Below are 21,829 nucleotides of genomic sequence, written 5' to 3'. Positions count from 1 at the left end.
AAACATGTTAAATCTCATCGTTAAATGAACCACTACAAAAACAAGAAGTACCAAACACTTATTTTATTTTTTAAAAAAAAATTTCAAATCAAACTAGAGCACAGCTCCCATTGGTTACAAATCATATCACAGCTGTATGTCATGTTTCTATGGCAACCACAATTCATCCATCATTAAGATATTGGTATGAACATGTCTGGGTGAAAAGTCTGAAAGGGAATTAAAAATCGGGAGTTATATATTTCACAGTGCCTTGTATCACTTTTTTTTTTTAAAAGTGTCTTTAATTTAAAGGCTGGACATTTCAACAAGGCACACAACAATGTTAAAGATGATAAAAATCAGTGCTGTGGATCAAGCTGTTGGTTTTTCGCTCTTCTTTGGCACCAGATCATCAGTTCAGATCAGTGGTTCTCCATGTCAGTACTCTGTGTCTCCACAACACAGAGAAATACCTCACTGTAGGATTAAACATGCAGAGTAGTAAACTTTAAAACCACATTTATGAGAATGACCATATAAATAATTAGGGTATTTACAGAAAACTAAAAATAGAAATGTATATTGGAAATATGTTGAGAACTAACTTGGATTTGTCCTCATTTCAAGACACATGAAGTTATCATGGATAAGAGTGCAGGATATCCTGTCAGTCCAGGCTTTGATCCCTGACTAAATATCTTTTCAAGGGTCAAGTGTCAGTTATTAAAAGGTGCTATGTTTTGCTTTTTATCATCAATGAATCATGAGCAATTTATAACTGTAAACAAATGAGACCATTCCTGAGACGCCTGTCACCTCTATTTGCCTCTGATCTACATGTTACAGCATGTCATCATCCGCCAAAAAATCAGTAAAGCACTGTTCCACTGCAGGACATGAAGCTCAAGAGGCCACAGATACGGAGTTTCCAGAGGCTTTTGATTGTAGAAGTTGTAAAAGGCAAAAGAAATACTATATCATTATGTCTTTGGAGAGAGATAGCCGTTGATGGCATCAAGAAGCAAGCAGGGCTTCTGGGAAATTTAGTCTTAACTTTGAACGGCTCTCTGAGGCTGTACTTTGGCACTGAGGTGCTTTTAAGATAAATGCTAACATTATGGCAGGTAATACTTAACAAGTTCACCATCTTAGTTTTGCCTGTTAGCATGCTAATATTTGCTAATTAGCACCAAACACAAAGTACAGCTAAGGCTTGCTAGTTTTGTAGGTATTAGTCATAAACCAAAATTAAAAATTTGACCTGATGATGGCTCTTGATAAAATGTAAGGGGATTATCAAAATTATTGGAATTTATTCATCTTCTAAGGACCTTGGATATCTGTAGCAAATTTCATGGCAATCCACCAAATAGTTGTCAAGATATTTGTTACTCAAAACCAAAGACATCAATTTCATGGTGGTGCCAGAGGAAAGTAAGAGAATCACCAAGCTCATTAGAATTTATCTTCCAGGGCTCTTGAATCTTTTCAGTAGTTGTTAATTTCATGCTGAACCACAGATGTTAACCTCATAGTGGCGCTAGGGGAAAAGTCAGGGGATCGCCAAAGTCATTAGGTTACATCATCTGGGGACTATAAATGTCTGTACAAAATCCATCCCGTAGTTGTTTCAGTCTCCCAACCGACTGACACTGAGCCACATCACTAGCGTGGTTAAATTAAAACAAAAATATTAACATATTGGAACAAGACAGCAGCTACTAATTATTTCCTATGTGGCCTAATTTGATATTTATTATATCTCAGGTACCAGATTACAGTATGCTATTATTGACATTTAAAAATGCAAACCATAGCACCTTTATTGACCAGCTACAGTGTCGTCACTACTCAATGAGCCTTTATAAAGTCAGCCATTGTCTTCCATACTGCCTCGTCCTTCCATCTTATACACTTGTTGTAAGAGGCTGTAGTGTTGGTGCAAAATTTGCAGCCCAGAAAAATGCACAAAATTTTTTGTCAAGCCTTTACAAAGTTGTGTGAAGGAGAAAAAGGGCTGGGCTTAAAAAGATGCTGGCCAGCAGCACCTTTTTACAAATCAGTTTAATCAACAGCATTGCAGTCGCAGGATGATGTCAGCTGGTGGAAAGCTGTGCAATTACACCTACAAGGTCAATAGTCTGGGAAATGAGAACTGATCTAAGAGGATGAAGGTTTCTTGATGTATGTGTGGTTCATATTTCTAGCAGTAAAACTAAAATGTAGCAAGAAAATGTTGATCTGTGTGACTACAAAGCTTCTTTTTCCTTATCAAGTGATTGTAGCAGCAGACTACGACAGACTCAGTGAGAGCTTCATGTACTACCCCTCGCTGGTCACAACAGTGACACATCAGCCACGTTGCTTGTAGTGTAAATGCAGGTTAAAGGTTCTTGATATGGTTAAGAGTTAAAGCGTGAGGGTCAGATGGCCATGGGGTCTCTTCTGGTGTAGGTGCAGTCCCACAAGATACCGTCCCCGTTGGGAAGGTGGCTGGAGGGCAGGAGGACCCGCGTCAACCAGTGACTAAGGAACAGAAAACAAAAAAGCTGAAATCTGTCTGGAAACAATAAAGGACATTTTATAACTACTTTCACACATTTGTTCACTTATGTTTCACATGGAAAATTTAAAATGTCACTTCATCTATTGGTAAAGTCACTTCCTGTATGCTTGTAGTACTTGTGCATGAAAGATTATACCACTTTCTATGGACCAAAGGTGCCGTGTGGAGTTTTTCCCATTGTGTTTATCCTGGAGGTCTAACCAGCATGTGGAGTGCACTTCCTCAACAATTAAACTTTTTCATATTTTGACTTATGCATTGTTTACATCCATGTTTACCAGCTAGCAGTCTTCTTCTTCACTGCCTTTGTTAGAACATTAATACTTTTCTTGGCCTGAGGGACCCACTTGTAAAAACAGTGCTCCATAGTGCTACTAGTGGTCACCATTAAAGTTTTATGTATTTTTTGCTTAAAATCATGTTTTATTCAAACTGCAAAAACAGGAGTATCCACCAAAACTTGAGTATGTCAAAAACTGAATATTTTCACATTTGACATGTCGGAAGCTAAAGAGGCTCCAAGGATGTTTAAAAAGAAAAAGAAAAAACCTAATAATAATAATAATCCATATCCAAGTGGAATACCTGGGATGCAAACACACTGAAGTGAGACTGAAACCTCCCCAAGACTTAAAGCAGCAGCTTCAAAGGGTGAAAATGCTTTGAAATACAGTATGAAGCCACTTGTGGTTGGATTGGGAAAGTTTAGCATGATAACATGCACCATTTAGGAAAACACAGAACTGAACTCACCTCCTTTTCTCCACACCAAACAGTATCTTCCAATTGTTTATTTTACCATGGTGAAACGGGTTTCTGAACACCTGCATTCAAAACAGAAGAAACATTAATGGCCATTCCTGTGTAGCTATTATTGGAGTTATATTTTGCACTTCACATATGCAGAATTAACAACACAATTTAAGCTTTTTGTCCTAAAGTTAACTATTTCATATGTTCTGTCTAGCATTAAAAGCAGTCATGTATATATAAACCAGATCCAACAATAGTCCAACACTGAGTACCAACCTTGCCCTTCGCTTTTAATCTTTTGGTCTCTTTGCGGTTGATGTGGCGCTCCACGCTGGTCTCTCCTCTGCTGATGAGAAAGGTATGCCACAGGGTCAACCCTCCCAGAGCTATCGCCACCGAGCTGCAGAGAGATCGGGGTGGTTGGAGACACGTCACAACCTGACCTGTTCCTTCATTTGATTTTAAAACGGAGGCACATGAGTGACCAAGTGTTCCTTACCTTGTCAGTACCCAGAGAAAGATGATGCTCTTGTGGGCAGTCGTCTCTCTGAAGGTGAAGGGTGGAGGAGGGGTCTGATAGTAAGTCTGAGGGGGACAAGAAATGGAGTAAATATAGAAATATGGAGTTGTGAGCTGACCTGAAGAGGTTTTATCTCATTGCTTTCTAAGGTTTTTTGGCTCAGGATCAAAAGGGTGCTTACAATATGGGTGTGTTAAAAAGTGATCTTTGCCTGCAGAGGACTTCCAAACTTTTAACCTGATGTAAAGTCTAGAATTGTTTATTTATCAGCTGGCACACAATCACATTTGAGATAAGAGCATCCTGAATCAGAGGTGAATATGAGAGCAGAAAGTAAAGATTACTACCGTCTAGCAGGTGCTGCTAAACATCACTACTCCTCCCTAAAACTGGACAGACTGTACAAGGAGAGGAATTCATCCCGCCTCACCTCGACAGCACTGTAGGCCTCCATAAACATATCCCTGCTGCTGATGCTGCAGTACATGCAGCCCAGTGTCATGTAGAGGCAGAAGGAGAAGAAGTAGCGATGGTTGAAATGGCCCACGCAGTTGTTCAACCAAGCTGGGAACACGTTCAGTTCAACATGTGCAAAGTGGGAATTTAAAAACACTTCAAAATCAGTAAAATTCAAGTAGTAAAATTCATTTTGTGCATTTTCTTTTGAGGTTTTTTTTTTTTTTTTTTTTTTTTTTAAACATGTTGCTTGTTAAAAGGATACGACAGTGGTGGTCCATCTTCAAAACACACCTGTAATATAACCCAAGTTGAGAGTCAACAATAAACAATCTATGCTGAAAGAAAAATAAACATAATGAATGGCCAATGGTACAGAAATTTCTGCAAAAACAAATGCTGCTAGCTATTTTAAGGGCTAATATTTAAAAGAAATTCAGCCCTTGAAAATAATTTGACAGTCTTACGTGTTGCAGATGCTGCAGTGGTGCGTCCTAGGCGGCTTTGGAGTGATACATTTCTTACAAATGGACACTGAGGGAATGTGAACTTTGTCCTAAAATAAACAAACAAAACACAAAGATGAGAAGATGTATTATTGTCACATTGAAGTCAAATTTTAGTAAGAATTCACCTTTTACTGTGGCAGTAAAGACCAGGAGAGCAGATTTTTATTCAATAGATATCTAACCACATGCTGTACATTAGAGAGGAGGATTAGGGCCACATGTGAAAAATGTATTTGAGTTCTAAGTTTAAAGTCAGAATTCTGACTTTTTTCTCAGAGTTCTGACTTTAAACTCAGAATTCTAAGAGAAAAGTCAGTATGTGTTCCATTCTAGAACGTCATATGTTCCATTCTGGAATGAGATTGTGATAGTATGTGTTCCATTATAGAACGTGATACCCTCCATTGCGGAATGTGGTTGTGAGGTTTGTTGTTCCATTCTAGAATGTGGTTGTGATAGTATGTGTTCCATTCTAGAATATATGTTCCATTCTGGAATGTGATTGTGGTAGTATGTGTTCCATTCTAGAATGTGATTGTGAGGTTCGCTGTTCCATTCTAGAATTTGATTGTGATAGTATGCATTCAATTCTAGCATGATATGCTCCATTCTGGAATGTGGTTGTGAGGTTTGTTGTTCCATTCTAGAACATATGCTCCATTCTGGAATGTGGCTGTGAGGTTAGTTGTTCTATTTTAGAATGTGATTGTGATTGTATGTGTTCCATTCTAGAATATATGTTCCATTCAAGAATGTGATTTTGAGGTTTTTTGTTCCACTCTAGAATGTGAGTGTGATACCATGTGTTCCATTCTAGAACATGATATGTTCCATTCTAGAATGTGAAATGTTCCATTCTGAAATGTGATTGTGATAGTATGTGTTCCACTCTAGAATGTGATATGTTCCATTCTAGAATATGATTGTGAGGTTAACTGTTCCATTCTAGAATGTGACTGATAGTATGTGTTCCCTTCTAGAATGTGATTGTGATATGTTCCATTCTAGATTGTCATTGTTTTATGTGTTCCATTCTAGAATGCCATTGTGATGTTGTGCTCCCTTCTAGATTGTCATTGTGATGCTATATAGTCCATTCTAGAACATATGTTCCATTCTAGAATGTGATTGTGATAGTTTTTGTTCTATTCTAGAATAGAATTCTATTCAGATTTAAGTCAGAATTCTGCATTAGAGTCCCTTTATTGAACTGCACCTGACATTCTCAGTATACTCTACATCTTGCTACACTGTGTCTGTATTTTGATTTTCCTGTTAACCGATTAGCAGTTTGGTACCTTGGGTGGATGCCCTGGGGAGGTGGTGGTGGCCTTGTAGTAATTGAAGACCACCATGACAAGAAGCCAGTGGCCACAGCAGAGGTGCCAGATGACCCAGTACACAGGGTAGGTGCTGAGAATTATGGGTAGGACGAACAGGTAGACGATGACTAAAACTGAGGTCGTCAGCAGGATGACCAGACAGACAAACACCTGAGAGAGAAGAGACGGTGAGTAAAGAGTTAAGAGAGAAAAGAAAACTGAAGAGAAATCCACCTACTCACCACTCCAAACCAGCGAGTAACATTGTCCACAATCCAGTAGACGGGTTCAAACACGCAGTCCAGCAGTGTGTCAGAGTTGCTGAGGCTGTTGAAATACAGCGATCTGAGCAGTAGCTTGCTGTAGCTCCACAGCTCCAAACACCTGCCACTGAGCCACGGTTTGGCTCCCCAGCCTCGGCCCCCTCTCAGCGGACGACACAGCCGGCACCAGCGCAGTGCTAGTCGCATGGCCCGAGAGAGCTGCCACCTCCAGCTGCTGCCCATACGCATGCCACCACCACCTCCTCCTCCTCCTCCTCCTCTCCTACACACTCTGCCTTCCAGACACACACAAACACACAAACACACAGACCAACAGTTACAAACACAGGCCGCGTAAAACAGCAGCTCCTCGTAGCGTAGCCTGATGATGCCTGAAGTTTCCATTGTCAAGTTCCTGAGCTGTAAAAGCTGCTGGTGCATTCGTGTGCAGGAGAAGGTAACGAACAGGAAGCAGAAGCTGACCACTCCTAGAAAGCCCTCTCTTTCCTAGAAAGCACTAAAGCACTTGGAGTTCGGTGACAGCATCCTCTGTGTGACACATGTCAGTCAAAGAGAACAAGGGCAGTGGCTATCAGGTAATGAGCTACGCCCATCAGCCCCTACAAATAAACTCCACCTGTTAATAATTCACAGCAAATCAACATCTCCACGCCAAAAAAACGTCTTAGAAACTTGCAGGGGAGATGCAAAGTGGTAACTCTATCCGGGGGGAATGTAAAGGGATGAATGTCTTAAGGAGGAAATAAAGGGGCAACCTGATCCCGGGGCATCACTTCATGAAAGTGAGTATTGGTTTCACAGATAAGACTGTTCAGACTCTCCAAAATTGGATGGCATTAATAATGAGAGATGCTAATCAGTGACCTAAAGCAGACTTCTCCTGGTGAGAACCGTGAACTCTGGTCTATAGTATATTACTGTTTTGTACTCACACATATATTTTCAAAAAGCCTGTGAGTTGATAAATGATTTTTTAAAGGCCTGACAATGAACAGCAAATGTGACACACGTCCCATCTGTCAATGCTGCAGATGATGACACTAATGGGTTTTCCATTCCAACTTAATTAAAAGGTGCAACATTAATAAATCATGACATTGTTTTATTGCATTAGTGCAGCTGCTGCTCACAAATGTATGGAAGCCCATGTTCACCATTAAAAGGAGAATAAAAAAACAGAAGTTAGGAATGATAAAAAAGTCAAAATTATAAGATACTACGTCTAAAATTTGTGTTTAGTATCTCATTATTTTAACTTACTGGGAGCATTTTTTTGTCATTCCAAACATTAAATCAAACAACTATTTTCATTGTTGATTAATCTGCTGATTATTTTTCCAATTATTTCATTAATCTTAATATAGTCTATAAAATGTTTCAAAAATGTGAAAAAGGCTTCACAATATCTCAGAGCCCAATGTGATGTGTTCAAATACTCAATTTACAATCATATATAACAATAAAAAGCAGAAAATTCTCAAATTTGAGAAGCTGGAACCAGCATGTTGAGCATTTTAACTGGAGAAATGACTGAAACTATTAAGCAATTAGGGCTGCTACTTATTTCCATTATAAATTTATCTGCCACTTATTTAATCAACTGACTATCTTTCAGTCTAAAATGTGAAATAATTATGAAAAAAAAGCCATTTACAATTTCTTCAAGCCTGCGGTGATGTCCTCAAATTGCTTGTTTTGTTCAACGAAAACCTGAAGATATTCATATTATTATATATATTCATATATTCATATATGAAAAAGAAAAGCATCAAGTCCTCACATCTGAGCAGCTAAACATTTGGCATTTTACTTGAAAATGACGATTAATGGATAATCAAAATAGTTGCCGATTAAATGTCTGTTGATTGACTAATCCTCAACATTTTTTCTTTTCCTGGTGGAAATCGGCTTCTGTACAAATGAGAGCTGTCACCTCTACTCTAACTTATCCCACAGCTTTCAGCATTAGAGTTAGGCTGATAAAATATTGTTTTGTTTATTCAAAAGTATGTAAAGTAGCAAATATTAGCTCTTCACCAACAACATCAAAATGCTGTATCTATAATATATAATAAAACACTAACAAGGGACATTTGTTCCATTAAATTATTGTACTTTTACTAGTTTAAGCACATTTTTTTAAATAATGAGATTTACTTTTGTAAGATTTTAGTACAATCGATTATTTTTGGATACAACAATTGAAGGCCGTCTTCAGACACACACGGCTACACAGCCCTGCTCACCGCACAGACGAGCTGTCGGCTCATAAAATAACGTCTGTAAGAGGCATAAAACTCATCTCCATATTTTGTACCTGGCAGGGAGAACATGAGAGAGCGGCACGCAGCAGGACACCGCAGTCTCTATGGCAACCTGCTGGCCTAAGATGTCTCACTGTAATAAGCTTTACTTCGCCCTTCACCTCTCAGAGCCGCAGAGGGTGAAGCTGTCTGGTGTCTGCCAGTTTTCACTTTTACACAGACTTTAGATCTCAACATGCGGCTAAAATATCACTTTTAATTTATTCATGGATTAGTCAGGGATATTGGCTGTAATATTTAGAGTAATACAGCAAACATGCTGCCTGCAGCGTCTTCACAAAGTCTAAAAAATTGACTTTATTTAAAAAAAAAAAGAAAAAAAAAAAGAAAATGAATCAACATTCAGATTCTGTACGGGCATTTTTCACAATTTTCTGACATTTTATATGAAATGATTAAACAATTAATATAGAAAATAAACCATAAATTCTAATGTTGTGAGATAACCAGCTTAAAGATCCCCTCCACACCTGTTTTAAGACATACAGAAATACTCTGCTTTGAATAACAGTTTGTTTCTGAAAAAAAAGTGAAATCACTACCTAAAATCCTTAAAAATGACATCTACTCTTCTCTGACTCCTGTCTCATCTATCTTCTCCCTTACTGAAAAATTCAGAATCTATGAATATGCTAATATTTAACTGCTGGATGCAAGACGTCTCCTACTTCACTAAAAAGACTATTCTCATCCACACATCCCACTTATAGGTATACATTGACTGCTGGACTAGGACTGCCTCCAAATTAGTTGTGATGTCATAAATCACACACCCTTAAACTCAGGTAAAAGATGAGCACAGAAAAACGTTCCCCTTCAGCAGATGAATGGAAAATTCATTCAAATTTTGAACATACAGTTTATCATTCTGCACAAACAAACATCCAACTGAAGTAACATTAATGATCTGATATGTATTTAGACATAAAAATACTCTGCTTGGAACAATAATGTGTCTGATGTGGTTTTTTCCCCCCACAAAAAAATATATAATTACCTAGTTAAAATCCTTTAAATGACATATCCTCCTTCCTCCTTCTCCCTCATTAAAAATTTCATGAATATGCAAATATTTGCATGAATATGCAAATATTGTTAATTTCAGAAGTTGAACTGCTGAACACAAAGACGTCTCATGCTTCATTGAAGTCGATTCTTAGTATATGTGCACTGGAGGCTTCAAGTTTCCATCACATTAAGTTGAATATTGGACCAGGATTGGGTTCAAATTAGTTGTGATGTCACTAATCCTGCTCGTAGGTCTTCCTCTTGAAATCAGATTTTTAATGAGCACAGAGAAACTTTCCACTTTCAGCAGATAAATATGAAAACAGGAGGTTGAACCTTAAATAATGATTTTCACAGTCTAAAAGGCCACTTTACAGTAATGCGCCTACAGTTCTCGCTGAGTAAAATGAACACAAAATGCCTCTATTTGGTCATTATATTGACATTAGCAACGATTTTTACAGATCAATTCCACCCCTATAGTTAGGATTGAATACTGTGTGAAAGCACCAACAGTCAGACAGAACATACTGTCCAATTATATTGAGTGTTTGATCAAATCTGTTAGCTATAAAAACATCACTCCTGCGCACGACTGAATTATATTATCCTGTCTAATAAATATACAATATTGACAGTCAGCCAGTATGTAACAGTAAGTGAAAGCACTCCTCCCAATTATAACAATACATCATGTTCTAACGCTCGCTAACCGCTAGCTGCCTCCAGCAACCTTCAACCCGCCGTTTTAATAAACACCGTACACACACACCCGGACCAAACTTGACATTGACATACTATACCTGGTCAGGTGAAATGGGCGGACAAGGCAGCAGCAGCAGCAGCACTACGGTCAGGTCATGATCAGGTTTTACCGCAAAAGACCTCCACGGACTGCACAACTGTAGAACCGCAGCAAAGAAATGTGCTGCTCACGAAGATCGTCTATTAGACAGATGATTCACTCAGTTGTGGGTATACGTCTTCCGGGCTAAAATCCAAAGGAACAGCTGGCAAACATTTGAAGACGATAACGTTGCCGAAAGTACAATTTAGTTATGGCAGTCACCCTACGTTTAGCATTTGCTGACATTAACATGGTAGATAAAGGAAATTTGCTACAATAGGGTGCAGTGACTGAGAAATAATCCCAGAGTGAGACCTCTTCATCTAAGCACCGCCTTTGGTGGCAGCTCGCCAGCGCGCCATGGATTCTGGGATGTGGAGTTCTCTGTTGGTGCAACAGTTCATTAAAACGTCTCTCAACTGACGCTGTCGTTGATACACATGATAAAATAACATCTCTTTACATATACACAGCAGAAGTCCTTAGCACGATAATAGTTGATATTTGTCAAACCGTCCATTTTAGGCCAAAAACAGCGCTTTTCCAAAAAAACTGGCATAACGAGGAAGTACTGAGTTGTCATATGATAGCAGAAAAATGGCCGCGGTGCAGTGGTAAGATGCTCTTTTCTTATTAAAAATACTCTATATTGACAATGTAAATCAGTGAAATCGTGTATCTGTGGCTATTTTGCTCATTTTTAGAGTAAACATGCTCTGTAAATGCGTGTGTCGTGAGCTGAATTAACCAGCTTTAGCATCCTGAATGGAATGATCAACTTTTTTGCAGGTTTTCGATTTACTAGTCAAATACAACATTATCAGGTGTTATAATACCTCTTTGGTCATATTATTGTCATGTTGTAGTCTAGAAAAGTCTACGGGGGTGTGCCAACGTTATTACACAGGTTTTGTAGCACTTTAATATGCATGTTGGTGAGGTTTAAACCACAGATTTCCTGGCATTCTTACACAAACTCTCAAAGGTTTTCCAAACGTTACTGTCATTGTAAATACATGGAATACAAATACAATAGAATAAAGGTGAAGTACGAAAAATATTTTGCATCTCAATATGTAAGAAAGTACATCTAATTATGAAATAATGGCCCAGATCTTGAATACTGTTATCAACACATGCAGATGTGTTCATGCAGAGTTGGTAGATGTGAATGTGGCTTAATCAGTGCTTTATTAAAGGCAGCACTACAAGAGTAAATCTACATGTTAAAAACACACAGAGAAACTTCAGACTGGCAATGTTGGTTTACTGTCTCTCTCTCTCTTCTGTGCATCCAGGCGTACCCGCTGGCGCAACTATGAAGCAGAGCTGCAAAGGTGTCGTCCTGAGGCGGCTCCTGTTGAATTTGGAGACTACCATCCCCTCAAACCAATCATGGTAGAGCATCTGCTGATATCACCGTCCTCCTATTGTTCAGTCTCATCATCACAAACACCACCACTATCAGCCATGCACACGTACAGTCACAAACATGTCAGTCTTGTCACAACAGTGCAGCATATGCACCAGGATTAACACAAACCTCCAAAGTTTCAACACTTTTTATTATGTTATTTGGCAGAAATTAAACTTAAACATGGGTGATGGGAAAAGGTTTATGTGGTTGTTTCTTGCATTAAAATGTTCTTGGATGTTGGTGTTTCCTATTGTACACAAATGCACCACACCAGCAGACTTTTCACCAGTTTTACTTTCAGCTGAATTACTTTGAAACGGCAACACAGCTTTCTAAAAGTTTCAATTCTGGAAGTTTATTTTCATGCTTTGGAAACTAGCCAAAATAACTGATGATGACTATATAGACTGTAATTTGTGTGAAATGAGCTAAAACATGCAGTTTGTTAGGGTCCATTAATGTCCCTTCAACAGCTCTGACCTGCCCTCTCCTTCCCCCCAGGTGACAGACACCAAGACTCGCCGTGGGGCTCGTAAAGGCAGCACCTCCTCCTCCTCCTCCTCCTCTTCCTCTGCAGCCCCGGACCCCCTCAGCTCCATGCTGGACGGGACCGACCCCCTGTCCATGTTTGCTGCGGCCTCGGCCAGCGAGACTCCAGCCACGTCACACAGCACCTCCGCAGGGGTCAGTTCACACTTTCATACATCAGAGCAACTGATGCATACTGAGGTTGATATTTAACATGAAAATATCCACCATTAGTGTTGTGTTGAGGTTATTCTGGGATGGCAGATATAGAGAAAATGCGGGAAAATCAGCTATTGAGCAGCTTCATCACAGAATTATTGGTATCGACCTGTAAAAACTAACATCAGTTGAATCCTTTTCAACACACACAGTAACGGATACAACCAAACTTGATTTTTAAAGTGAGATGTTGTGCTTCCAGGACCTGGGGAGGAAGAGGCGGGAGAAAGAGGTAGAGGAGGCAGTGGGACCAGACTTTGAGCCTTGGTCGGTGAAGAGGGGAGAGATCCTGGCCAGATTCACTACCACCGAAAAACTCTCAATTGTGAGTCGTCCTCCGTCACAACACCATGGACCAAGATCACCATAAACTAAACCAAAGAAGTTCATTTAATCAAATTGTGCGCACACAGACAGAAATCTAACTCCAGTTTCTTTGTTTTTATAGAATCTATTCATGGGCTCTGATAAAGGTAAGACCTGGGTTTGTATTTAACAATAAACTTTATTAACCTAATGATATATCGATCAATAACCATAATTATTATTTTAGAAAAACATAAAATTCTTAAGAGGAGACTCTTAATTTGAATACAGTATATGAAAATACCATCTTGTTTGTTATGAACGAGTGAAAGAGAATTGACAGTATGCTGTGTTGAGCAGGCAGTGTGACATTTTCTCTCTCTCCTCAACTGTTACTGTCTAAACAGGCAAATGTTCATAAATGCAATCTTAAGAAAAGACAAAAAAAAACAAAGAGGCTGTGTGTTCGTCACTGTGGCTGAAAGTTAACAGATCACTGTATGTTGTCTGTGCAGGAAAAGCTCCTAGTCCCGGATCCTCAGCTGTGTCAGAGAAGGTCCGCACTCGCCTGGAGGAGCTGGATGATCTGGAGGAGGTAGATGTTTGTCTATACAGTATGCTCGTATATATGTATGCATGCTTTTTTGTGTTTGTATGAATCCACTTTTATATATTAAAGATACTTCCACTGCCTCCAATGGTGCTTAAAGAAGCAGCAAAACTCAACATGACAGTTCCTCCTTGGATGTTGTTTGGACTGACTTTGTTCGTGTATGCGTGTGTGTGTATGTGTGTGTGTGCGTGTGTGTGTGTGTGTGCAGGGTTCCCAGAGAGAGCTGTTGAACCTCTCCCAGCAGGATTATGCCAACCGCATCGAGGAGCTGAACCAGTCCCTGAAGGAGGCCTGGTCCTCCGACCAGAAGGTCAAAGCCCTGAAGATCGTCATCCAGGTACAGTAATCCTGCTGATCTGTATGAGTGATGAAGCTGAGGAGAAATATTGTCAGGAGAGAAAAGAACGAAATAAAGCTGAGTGATGGGGACACCTTAAAAAAACTCAAACCTCCTGAATTTAGCAAAACTTCCTTCACTGATTAATCTGTGATGTGTTTTCCAGTGCTCTAAGCTTCTGTCCGACACCTCTGTGATCCAGTTCTACCCCAGCAAGTTTGTTCTCATCACTGATATCCTCGACACTTTCGGTGTGTAAAGAAGTCTTGTTTTCTTTCAATTTGGTTCTTGTGTTTTTTTTAAGTTAGCTTTCTGACTGCAGTCTTGCTTTTTTCGTAGGCCGGCTTGTGTACGACAGAATCTGGACCATGTGTTCAGACCCACGACCTTTGCCAGGTATGGAGGGAATATCCACACGCAGTGGTATTTCTGTCATTCAGGGTTGTCAGTATGAACCAGTTTACACTTTGTTTGTAGCTTCCAAGGTGACACTTCATTTATGAGTTCATTGTTTGTCAGACTCGTTCACAGTTGACGACGTGAACGACACAGCCAAGGAGACGTGCCTCAACTGGTTCTTCAAGATCGCCTCCATCAGAGAGCTCCTGCCCAGACTGTATCCTTCACCATCATCAGCAGGGCTACAATGCTTTTTATCAGACTTATCAAATATTATTATATATTAAAGCAATAGTTTTTACATGTAGGAGGTCACATAGACAATTCTTTTTACATGATCTAGATAGATAGAGCTTGGTCATCTTAGACTGGACCCAAACTCTTTTGGACCTGGCTTTGAAATTGACACAAACTTGACTGATGTTGTCTTGACGACAATCCTGATAATCAAAAACACTCCTCGTGCACCTTTAACCTCTGTGAACAGATACGTAGAGGCTGCCATCCTCAAGTGCAACCGCTTCCTGAACAAATCGTAAGTTTTGGGTTCCATCAGTTTCCCTTTAGGTCTCTTTATGAATTTACTTTCATTGTTTGCAAAACTTGTTTCAGCCCTTAGTTGCTCCACCTCTTTAGTAAAGCATTATTAGATTTGTGTCATCATCATGCACGTTTACCTTTACGTTACAATGAAATATTTGGTTCCTTTGGGAAATTTAGGCTTGAATAAACTGCTGTGTATGATGCTTTTGTAACAATGCACCTAACAGATAGTCCATTCAGCTGAAGTGTTTTTAAGACAAACTTCTGCTTTCTGTCCCTGCTTCCTCCACAGTGGCATTCAGGAGACTCTTCCTCGGTTGACGGCCATGATCAGAGGGATCGGAGACCCTTTGGTGGCTGCGTACACCAGAGCTTACCTCTGCAGGGTGAGAGATGTGACATTTTTGACCTTTTTCCATCCATTTCTTATCTTGTAGCATAACATTTCAGTTTTACAGTTACAATTTGGATGTTCCTGAGTTGCATGTACCTATCCAGACAAACCCACTATTATAACTGAGTCAAATAAAAACAAAATTATAATTGTTTACAGTAAAAGATGAGGTCTCACTCTCTGTCTCTCCCTCCAGGTGGGCATGGAAGTGGCCCCCAACCTGAAAGACAGCCTGAACCGCAACTTCTTCGACCTGCTCGGCACCTTCCGGCAGATCAGCGGAGAGAGCGTCCAGAAACAGCTGATCCTGCAGAGGGTGGAGGTGCCAGAGTACCTGACGCTTTACTCACCTGCCATCAACTGGATCCTGCAGTGTATCGCCTACAGAGCTCCGGAGGCACGTACAGTACTGGCATGCCTTCTGTTATGAAGGGCAAACAAAGGCAACTTTCAATAGTTTCAGTGAAAAAAGCCCTTATAGAGTCATACTCAAACACTGTGAACCTTCTAATCTTTCTGTTTTTAATGCTTCAGCCTCTGCTAACAGAGATGATGGAGAGATGCAAGAAGCTGGGAAACAAGTGAGCGCTTTTAAAAACACAAATAGGCTTTTTTCTTGTATTTTCAAAGGTTTTACTAAGCATTCATTCAGTGTTTTATTCAGACTGCAGTGATGAAAACAGGATTTTTTCTTGTTTGTTTCCCACAGTGCCTTGCTGCTGAATTCAGTAATGAGGGCATTCAGACCCGATTTTGTCGCAGCCAGAGCCACGGACTTCATCGGTATGATAAAAGACTGCGACGAGGCCGGCTTCCCAAAGGTCAGAGGACATGAACAGTTGTAACATGGTCATCCAATACATGTAAATGTGCATTTTTTATCAATAACTTTCATACTTCTTGCCCTGGAGATGTGTAAGACGCCACCTGCAGTCATAAATGAGGAAAAAAAGTCTAGAAATTTGTGAGAAATACACACAAACCTTTAGTATTGGAGGTGAGGAAACTAAAATTTCTACATCATTGTCTCCTCTCCAGCATCTGTTGTTTGGGTCTCTGGGTCGCAGTCTGGCTTGTGCTGACCCTCCAGAATCTGAGAGGCTGACGATCCTCAATGAAGCCTGGAAGGTCATCACCAAAGTCCGCAGTCCTCAGGTACAGAAAGACGCTGCTTTCACACAGATTTCTATGAAAATATTCCAGATTCTTACTGCACACTGTGTGTGTGTGATCATTTGTGGCTTTTAGGATTACATCAACTGCGCTGAGATCTGGGTGGAGTTCACCTGCCGACACTTTACAGTGAGTAAAGCACAGCCGAGAGCGGATCAACACTTTTTTGTGTTTGGAATTGGACAATGAAACTTAGCTTTTCATGCTTCTCCCTTCTTACTTTTTTCTTTCGCTCTCAGAAACGTGAGGTCAACACCGTCCTGGCTGACATCATCAAACACATGACCCCTGACCGGGCGTTCGAGGACGCCTATCCTCAGGTTAGCAGAATCAGCTGCCTTAAAAATGAAACTATTCTCCCTCATCCTGCTACCTGCTATATAGTGACTCTGTTTTGCTTTGTTCTACATGTAGCTGCAGTCAGTGATCAGGAAGATCCTCACCTACTTCCACGACTTCTCCGTCCTCTTCTCCATGGTGAGCTGAAACATAACATGAACACATACGCTCAAAATGACCAGTTCCAGTTTGAATTCCTTGTTATTACGCCACAGTTCCACAATGGTCGACAATATTTTTGTTTCCCAGGAGCGTTTCCTGCCTTTTCTAGACATGTTCCAGAAGGACAGTGTTAGGGTGGAGGTCTGCAGATCCATCATGGAGGTCTTCATCAAGTACGTTTGGTGGAAAAAAAATTAAAATGTTGAGTCAAACAGATCCTGTCGGCGCAGCAGTGAAGTAAAAGCAAAACGTCTCATTTTGTTGCTGTGTCTCCTGCAGACACCAACTAGAGCCCACCAGAGACCCGGTCATCCTCAACGCCATGCTGCATATCTGCAAGACCATGCACGACTCGGTCAAGTAAGGCAGAGTGTGTGTTTGTGTGTGTGTGTGTGTGTGTGTGTGCTCAGTTGAGGCTTTTTAACCTCATTATTCAGATTTAAACCAAGTTTTATCTTCTGATCTTTTGCGATCTGCCCGGCAACAGTCGTCAGTAACACATCTGCTGCTCTCTTGCAGCGCTCTCACTCTGGAGGATGAAAAAAGATCTTTGTCTCTGCTGATCATCGGCTTCATCCGCATGGTGAGACCCCTCAGACTCTTATCTGTAGTTTATAACTTTGCACAACTGATTTCTCACATCTGGTGTTTTCATACTTCTCACCTACGCTGGTGTATTTTCCTCCTGCTCCTTCAAAACTTTCCCACTCGTCTCATTATTATTATTTTACATTCTTATATAATCATCAATCGTTGTGAAACTTTTTTATGAAGCACTATTTTCTCTCTTTTTACACTTTTTGTTCTGTCTATCAGGTTTGTTTTGGTCGTGACTTCGAGCAGCAGCTGAGTTTCTGTGTGGAGGCCAGAGCTACTTTCTGTAACCTGGAGCCAGTGCTGGTGCAGCTCATTCATGTCAGTAAAAAAAAACAAAAAACAAAATCTATTCATGCACACCAACACACACACACACACCCTCACCATGATCACCCTGGCTTGTCATTTCTAGACGGTGAACCAGCTGGCGATGGAGACCAGGAGGGTGATGAGAGGGAGTCACTCTCGAAAAACGGCGGCATTCGTCAGGGTGAGTCAGCGCAGAGAGCGATGTTTGGGGGAGAAATGAGCCTGATGTTGGATTCATATGTTGCAGTCAGAACACAGTTCAGATAATTGCCAATTTATGGATTTCTCTCTCTCTCCTCCAGGCGTGCGCTGCCTACAGTTTCATCACCATCCCGTCTCTCAGCAGCATCTTCAGTCGTCTCAGCCTCTATCTGCAGTCTGGCCAGGTTGCGTTGGCCAACCAGTGTCTCTCCCAGGGTGAGCAGCTGCTTGCTTTCACATTTTAAAAATGGAAATGTCCAAAAACTTGTGGCAGATTCAGGATTTTGTGTTCCAAACGAAAGATGATGGTTAGTTCCTCTTGCCTTTTTCAGTAATTCCTAACCTTCTTTTCTCCTTTCTTACCTTGCTTCCTCCTTTGTTTCTTCCTTATATCCCTCTTTTTCTTACTCGCACCCCCCCATGTCCTGCTTCTGTCCGTCCTTCTTTCCACTCCTCCAGCGGATGCCTTCCTAAAGGCAGCGGTCAGTCTTCTTCCGGAGGTTCCTCGCTCCATAAGCGTGGAGGGGAAACTTCGCTCCTCAGAGAGTTTCCTACTGGACTTCATTAACAACTTCCTGGCCACACTGCTGGTTGTCCCGGTAAAACTTCCATAGGGGGGCAACATTTAGCTACTCGACATCAATTTAGAGATAAAAGAGATGAACATTCAGACCATTAAATGAGTTTTTCTTCCAGATAAGAATTAAACAGGCACAGTACAGATTTACAGATATGCATGTGTTTACAGGACCACCCAGAGCACGGCGTGCTCTACCTAGTCCGCGGTCTGCTCAATATAGTCCAGGATTACACCTGGGAGGACAACAGCGACGCTAAGGTGCGGGTCTACGTCAGCGCCCTGCCCCTGCTGGCCGCCATGAGTCAAGAAACCTACCTCTACTCCATCCCCAAAGGTACACACACACCACCACACTGCTGGGAGAATAGACACATTTCTAGCACACTATAGGCTCTACTCTCTTCTATCTTTTATGACCTCTCATTCTTCTCTCTTGTGCTATTTCAGTGGATTCCAATGAGACGCTTTACGGAGGAGACCCCAAGTTTCTATCGGAGATCAACAAGCTGTGTGAGACCCTGATCGGACAGGTCCTGGATCAACTGAAGGCCCTCGGTCGGGACGAGGTGAGACCATCTTGTTCTTTTGCTTTTCTAGCGAGTGTGTTAGAGTCTTTACTAGTTCAGTTAAACCTGCAGGAGTTTGTGAAGGCTCATGTAATGTGTTTTCCTGTCACGGAGGAAATAAATTCATGACAAGTGAAAATGAGCCCAAAGCATCTTCTGACGTCTTTATTGAAGAAACAGCTAAATACCACTGTCACAAAAAGACAAACAGTCAGTCAGGAATTACTGGCTAACTGCCAGAGAAAATCATTTTGACTGCTTCTAAGAGCCTGACAGGAAAGTATGTGAATATGTGACTATACTGTGATGTATCGTCAAAAAGTATTTCTTACAAAAACAGGTGTTGGAAAAGGGAGGTCGCTTTATCTTCGAGCCAATACGGTATTCTATGTTGCATCCAGACGCAGGTGGAAATTTCTAACACCTGTGTTTTGCAGTTTTCTGAACAGTATTGCTCTAACATATGAGATTCAATTAGTGTCATAATAATTGAACATCATCTCTCAAGCGTCAAACAAAAAAAATTAAATTAAAAGTGAATAAATATAAATTGAAAGCAAAAAAATGACCTCAAAGGTAAAACTTACAGTTTACTTTTGCGGTCTCTTTTCAGTTTCAGTTCTGACACAAAGCTTTCATGATTGCGGGTGTTACTTTTGGAGGGAAAGGTCAAGTAAAGTAGCACTACTTGTTGCACCTCTAGATGACTGAAACTGAAAAATTCTCAACTGAAAATGAAAAGTTCAACAGCAAAACTGAAAAATGAAGCAGCAGGACAGCAGTGAAAATCCTGATCAGTGAAAGAAAAGTGGAGAATATTGTCATCAAATGTTTCACCCTTGTATAGTTTTATCATAAGTTTTGCATCTGAGGTCACTTTTTTGCTTTCATTTTTTGGATTGATTCTTGGGAGATTTCATTAAATTATTTTGACACATACAAACATGTTCTTTCCGTCCCCGTTGCAGCAGAGCACACGCCGTCAGGGCGCTCTGGCCTTCTCCCTGTTTGGTGTCCTGCTGGCTCACGGTGACCTGAGGAACAACAAGCTGAGCCAGCTGGCCGTCAACCTGTGGAACCTCAGCCACAAACACGGATATTGCGACACACGTGTCTCTGTAAGTTAACACACAAACACTCTCAGCTCTCTGCCCAGTTCTCATGTCCTCACAGAGTTCATTCTCAGACTGAGACTGACATGTACATTTTCAGAAGTCTTGTTATAAATTAGTGCCACCAGGCTTCAAATATCCTCACTCTCACCTGAATTAGACACTTATAGCCTTGCTGTTTGTTTTTTTCTGCTCCAGGTTCGGACTTTGGAGTACATCAAGCACCAGGCTCTGCAGCACGACATGGCTCACCTGTCAGATACAGTCCAGAGGCTCTCACTGCAGTCCCGCACCTGAACACCAGCCTCTACAACCTTTGTAAAAAAAAAAGTTTTCCCCATCACACGTCACATTTATGTAAATAAAAAAAAAAAATTAGAAAACACAAAGAAGTAAAAATGCCTTCATGTATTTTGTGAGGAGCAAAGCTTGAGACATGGCGAACATGTGCAAGAATATGATGGATAAGAAAGCTAAATATGAAATATTACTAAATAGTAATATTACTACTAAATATTCATTGTTTTACCAACATGAAAAACACAGTATTAATACTTTAAGACTGAAGTTGTCAAAAACAGTTCTTGTGTCAATGTTTTTGCCTTTTTCAAGCTTTAAACTTCAGCTAACACTAACGCTACAAAACCTTTTAATTTAAAGTTTGCAGAAGAAAGAAAAAATCATTTCTCAGTTCTGATATTTAATAATGTCAAAGTAAAAATTGCTTCAAACATTGAAAAACAAATCTTTAGCTGTGGTAATAAAACTAACGTATGACTGAAGCTTTGTATTACAACATAATGTCACACATGTAATTTATATAATGTCATATTTAATGTTTTAATTCTGCCCTCTTCATGCATTTGTAAAGCTCAAAGCTTTCTCATGAGTAGGTGTGCATATGGAGTCATTATTAATCTCAATTGTACTCATGTTTTGCTTATTTCTCATCAAATTATTATTGACTTTTACATGTTAAAAATGCTACAAAACTTACAATTTGAACAGTTTTGTTTTCCTCGCTGGTATCCCATGTACCTGTTTTCTCTGTTCTTTCATGCACTACACATTGTGCAATAAAAAGTGGACAGGACAACGTTTGTTTCAACACATTCTCAAACTCTTCTCAGTTGTAGTTTATTTACTGAATTAGTGAATCATCATCGAAAAGGCAAAACACTCCCCTTTAGTTCTCAAAAGGAAAAAAAAAAAAAAAAAAAAAAATCACAAACAAAAGCAAACAGCTGTGATGGAGTTCACTGACACACACACACGCGGGCCTTTGGTCACACACCTTTTTGTTTTTACTGCCAGATTATTAAAACAAGAATTCTAACAGAAGTGACATTCAGGTTAGCAAAAACAAAATGCCCTAAAGTTTTCATCGCTGCCTCCTCTTTTACATGTTTCTTTGCCTAAATGAAGTTATGATGAGTAACACTGAATAAAAAAACACAACTGTG

The 21,829-nt window shown here is 40.2% G+C and overlaps 2 protein-coding genes across 4 annotated transcripts; one reads left to right on the top strand and one right to left on the bottom strand.

The window, feature by feature from the left end:
* Positions 1-48: 48 nt before the first annotated feature.
* On the bottom strand, positions 49-10,841 carry zdhhc16b (zinc finger DHHC-type palmitoyltransferase 16b). Of its 2 annotated transcripts, none has more exons than XM_067576568.1 (10): positions 10,528-10,841; positions 6,351-6,667; positions 6,085-6,279; positions 4,745-4,833; positions 4,543-4,571; positions 4,252-4,385; positions 3,801-3,886; positions 3,578-3,701; positions 3,302-3,372; positions 49-2,508 (listed from the first exon to the last, which is right to left on the bottom strand). In XM_067576568.1, exons 2-10 carry the CDS (start codon positions 6,618-6,620, stop codon positions 2,406-2,408), a joined length of 1,101 nt encoding a protein of 366 aa, XP_067432669.1. In that variant the 5' UTR covers positions 6,621-6,667; positions 10,528-10,841; the 3' UTR covers positions 49-2,405. The 2 variants fall into 2 exon arrangements, with proteins under 2 accessions (XP_067432669.1, XP_067432670.1); XM_067576569.1 differs by having other exon boundaries at positions 6,351-6,663.
* A 101-nt stretch (positions 10,842-10,942) lies between these two features.
* Positions 10,943-21,829, top strand: vps35l (VPS35 endosomal protein sorting factor like). Of its 2 annotated transcripts, none has more exons than XM_067576567.1 (30): positions 10,943-11,185; positions 11,870-11,969; positions 12,490-12,672; positions 12,938-13,060; positions 13,184-13,208; positions 13,557-13,636; positions 13,863-13,991; positions 14,158-14,242; positions 14,331-14,387; positions 14,511-14,607; positions 14,878-14,925; positions 15,226-15,319; positions 15,524-15,724; positions 15,862-15,908; positions 16,037-16,148; positions 16,366-16,482; positions 16,576-16,629; positions 16,740-16,820; positions 16,915-16,977; positions 17,089-17,174; positions 17,281-17,361; positions 17,521-17,584; positions 17,818-17,916; positions 18,011-18,088; positions 18,210-18,324; positions 18,568-18,707; positions 18,857-19,022; positions 19,136-19,254; positions 20,226-20,372; positions 20,565-21,829. In XM_067576567.1, exons 1-30 carry the CDS (start codon positions 11,169-11,171, stop codon positions 20,661-20,663), a joined length of 2,907 nt encoding a protein of 968 aa, XP_067432668.1. In that variant the 5' UTR covers positions 10,943-11,168; the 3' UTR covers positions 20,664-21,829. The 2 variants fall into 2 exon arrangements, with proteins under 2 accessions (XP_067432668.1, XP_067432667.1); XM_067576566.1 differs by having other exon boundaries at positions 10,944-11,185; positions 20,223-20,372; positions 20,565-21,486.

This window comes from Thunnus thynnus, chromosome 20 (genome assembly GCF_963924715.1).
Source record: "Thunnus thynnus chromosome 20, fThuThy2.1, whole genome shotgun sequence".
NCBI classification, from domain to species: domain Eukaryota; kingdom Metazoa; phylum Chordata; class Actinopteri; order Scombriformes; family Scombridae; genus Thunnus; species Thunnus thynnus.
This window is presented reverse-complemented; position numbering and strand designations above follow the sequence as displayed.

Coding starts and splice junctions, on each gene's coding strand:
- zdhhc16b (XM_067576568.1), bottom strand. CDS start 6,620: ATGCGTATGGGCAGCAGCTGGAGGTGGCAGCTCTCTCGGGCCATGCGA. Junction 4,572..4,744: donor CACTGCAGCATCTGCAACAC/GTAAGACTGTCA, acceptor GTTATATTACAG/GTGTGTTTTGAAGATGGACC. Junction 3,373..3,577: donor GATTAAAAGCGAAGGGCAAG/GTTGGTACTCAG, acceptor TTTTGAATGCAG/GTGTTCAGAAACCCGTTTCA.
- vps35l (XM_067576566.1), top strand. Junction 14,608..14,877: donor AGAGAGCTCCTGCCCAGACT/GTATCCTTCACC, acceptor CTCTGTGAACAG/ATACGTAGAGGCTGCCATCC. Junction 14,926..15,225: donor AACCGCTTCCTGAACAAATC/GTAAGTTTTGGG, acceptor CTTCCTCCACAG/TGGCATTCAGGAGACTCTTC.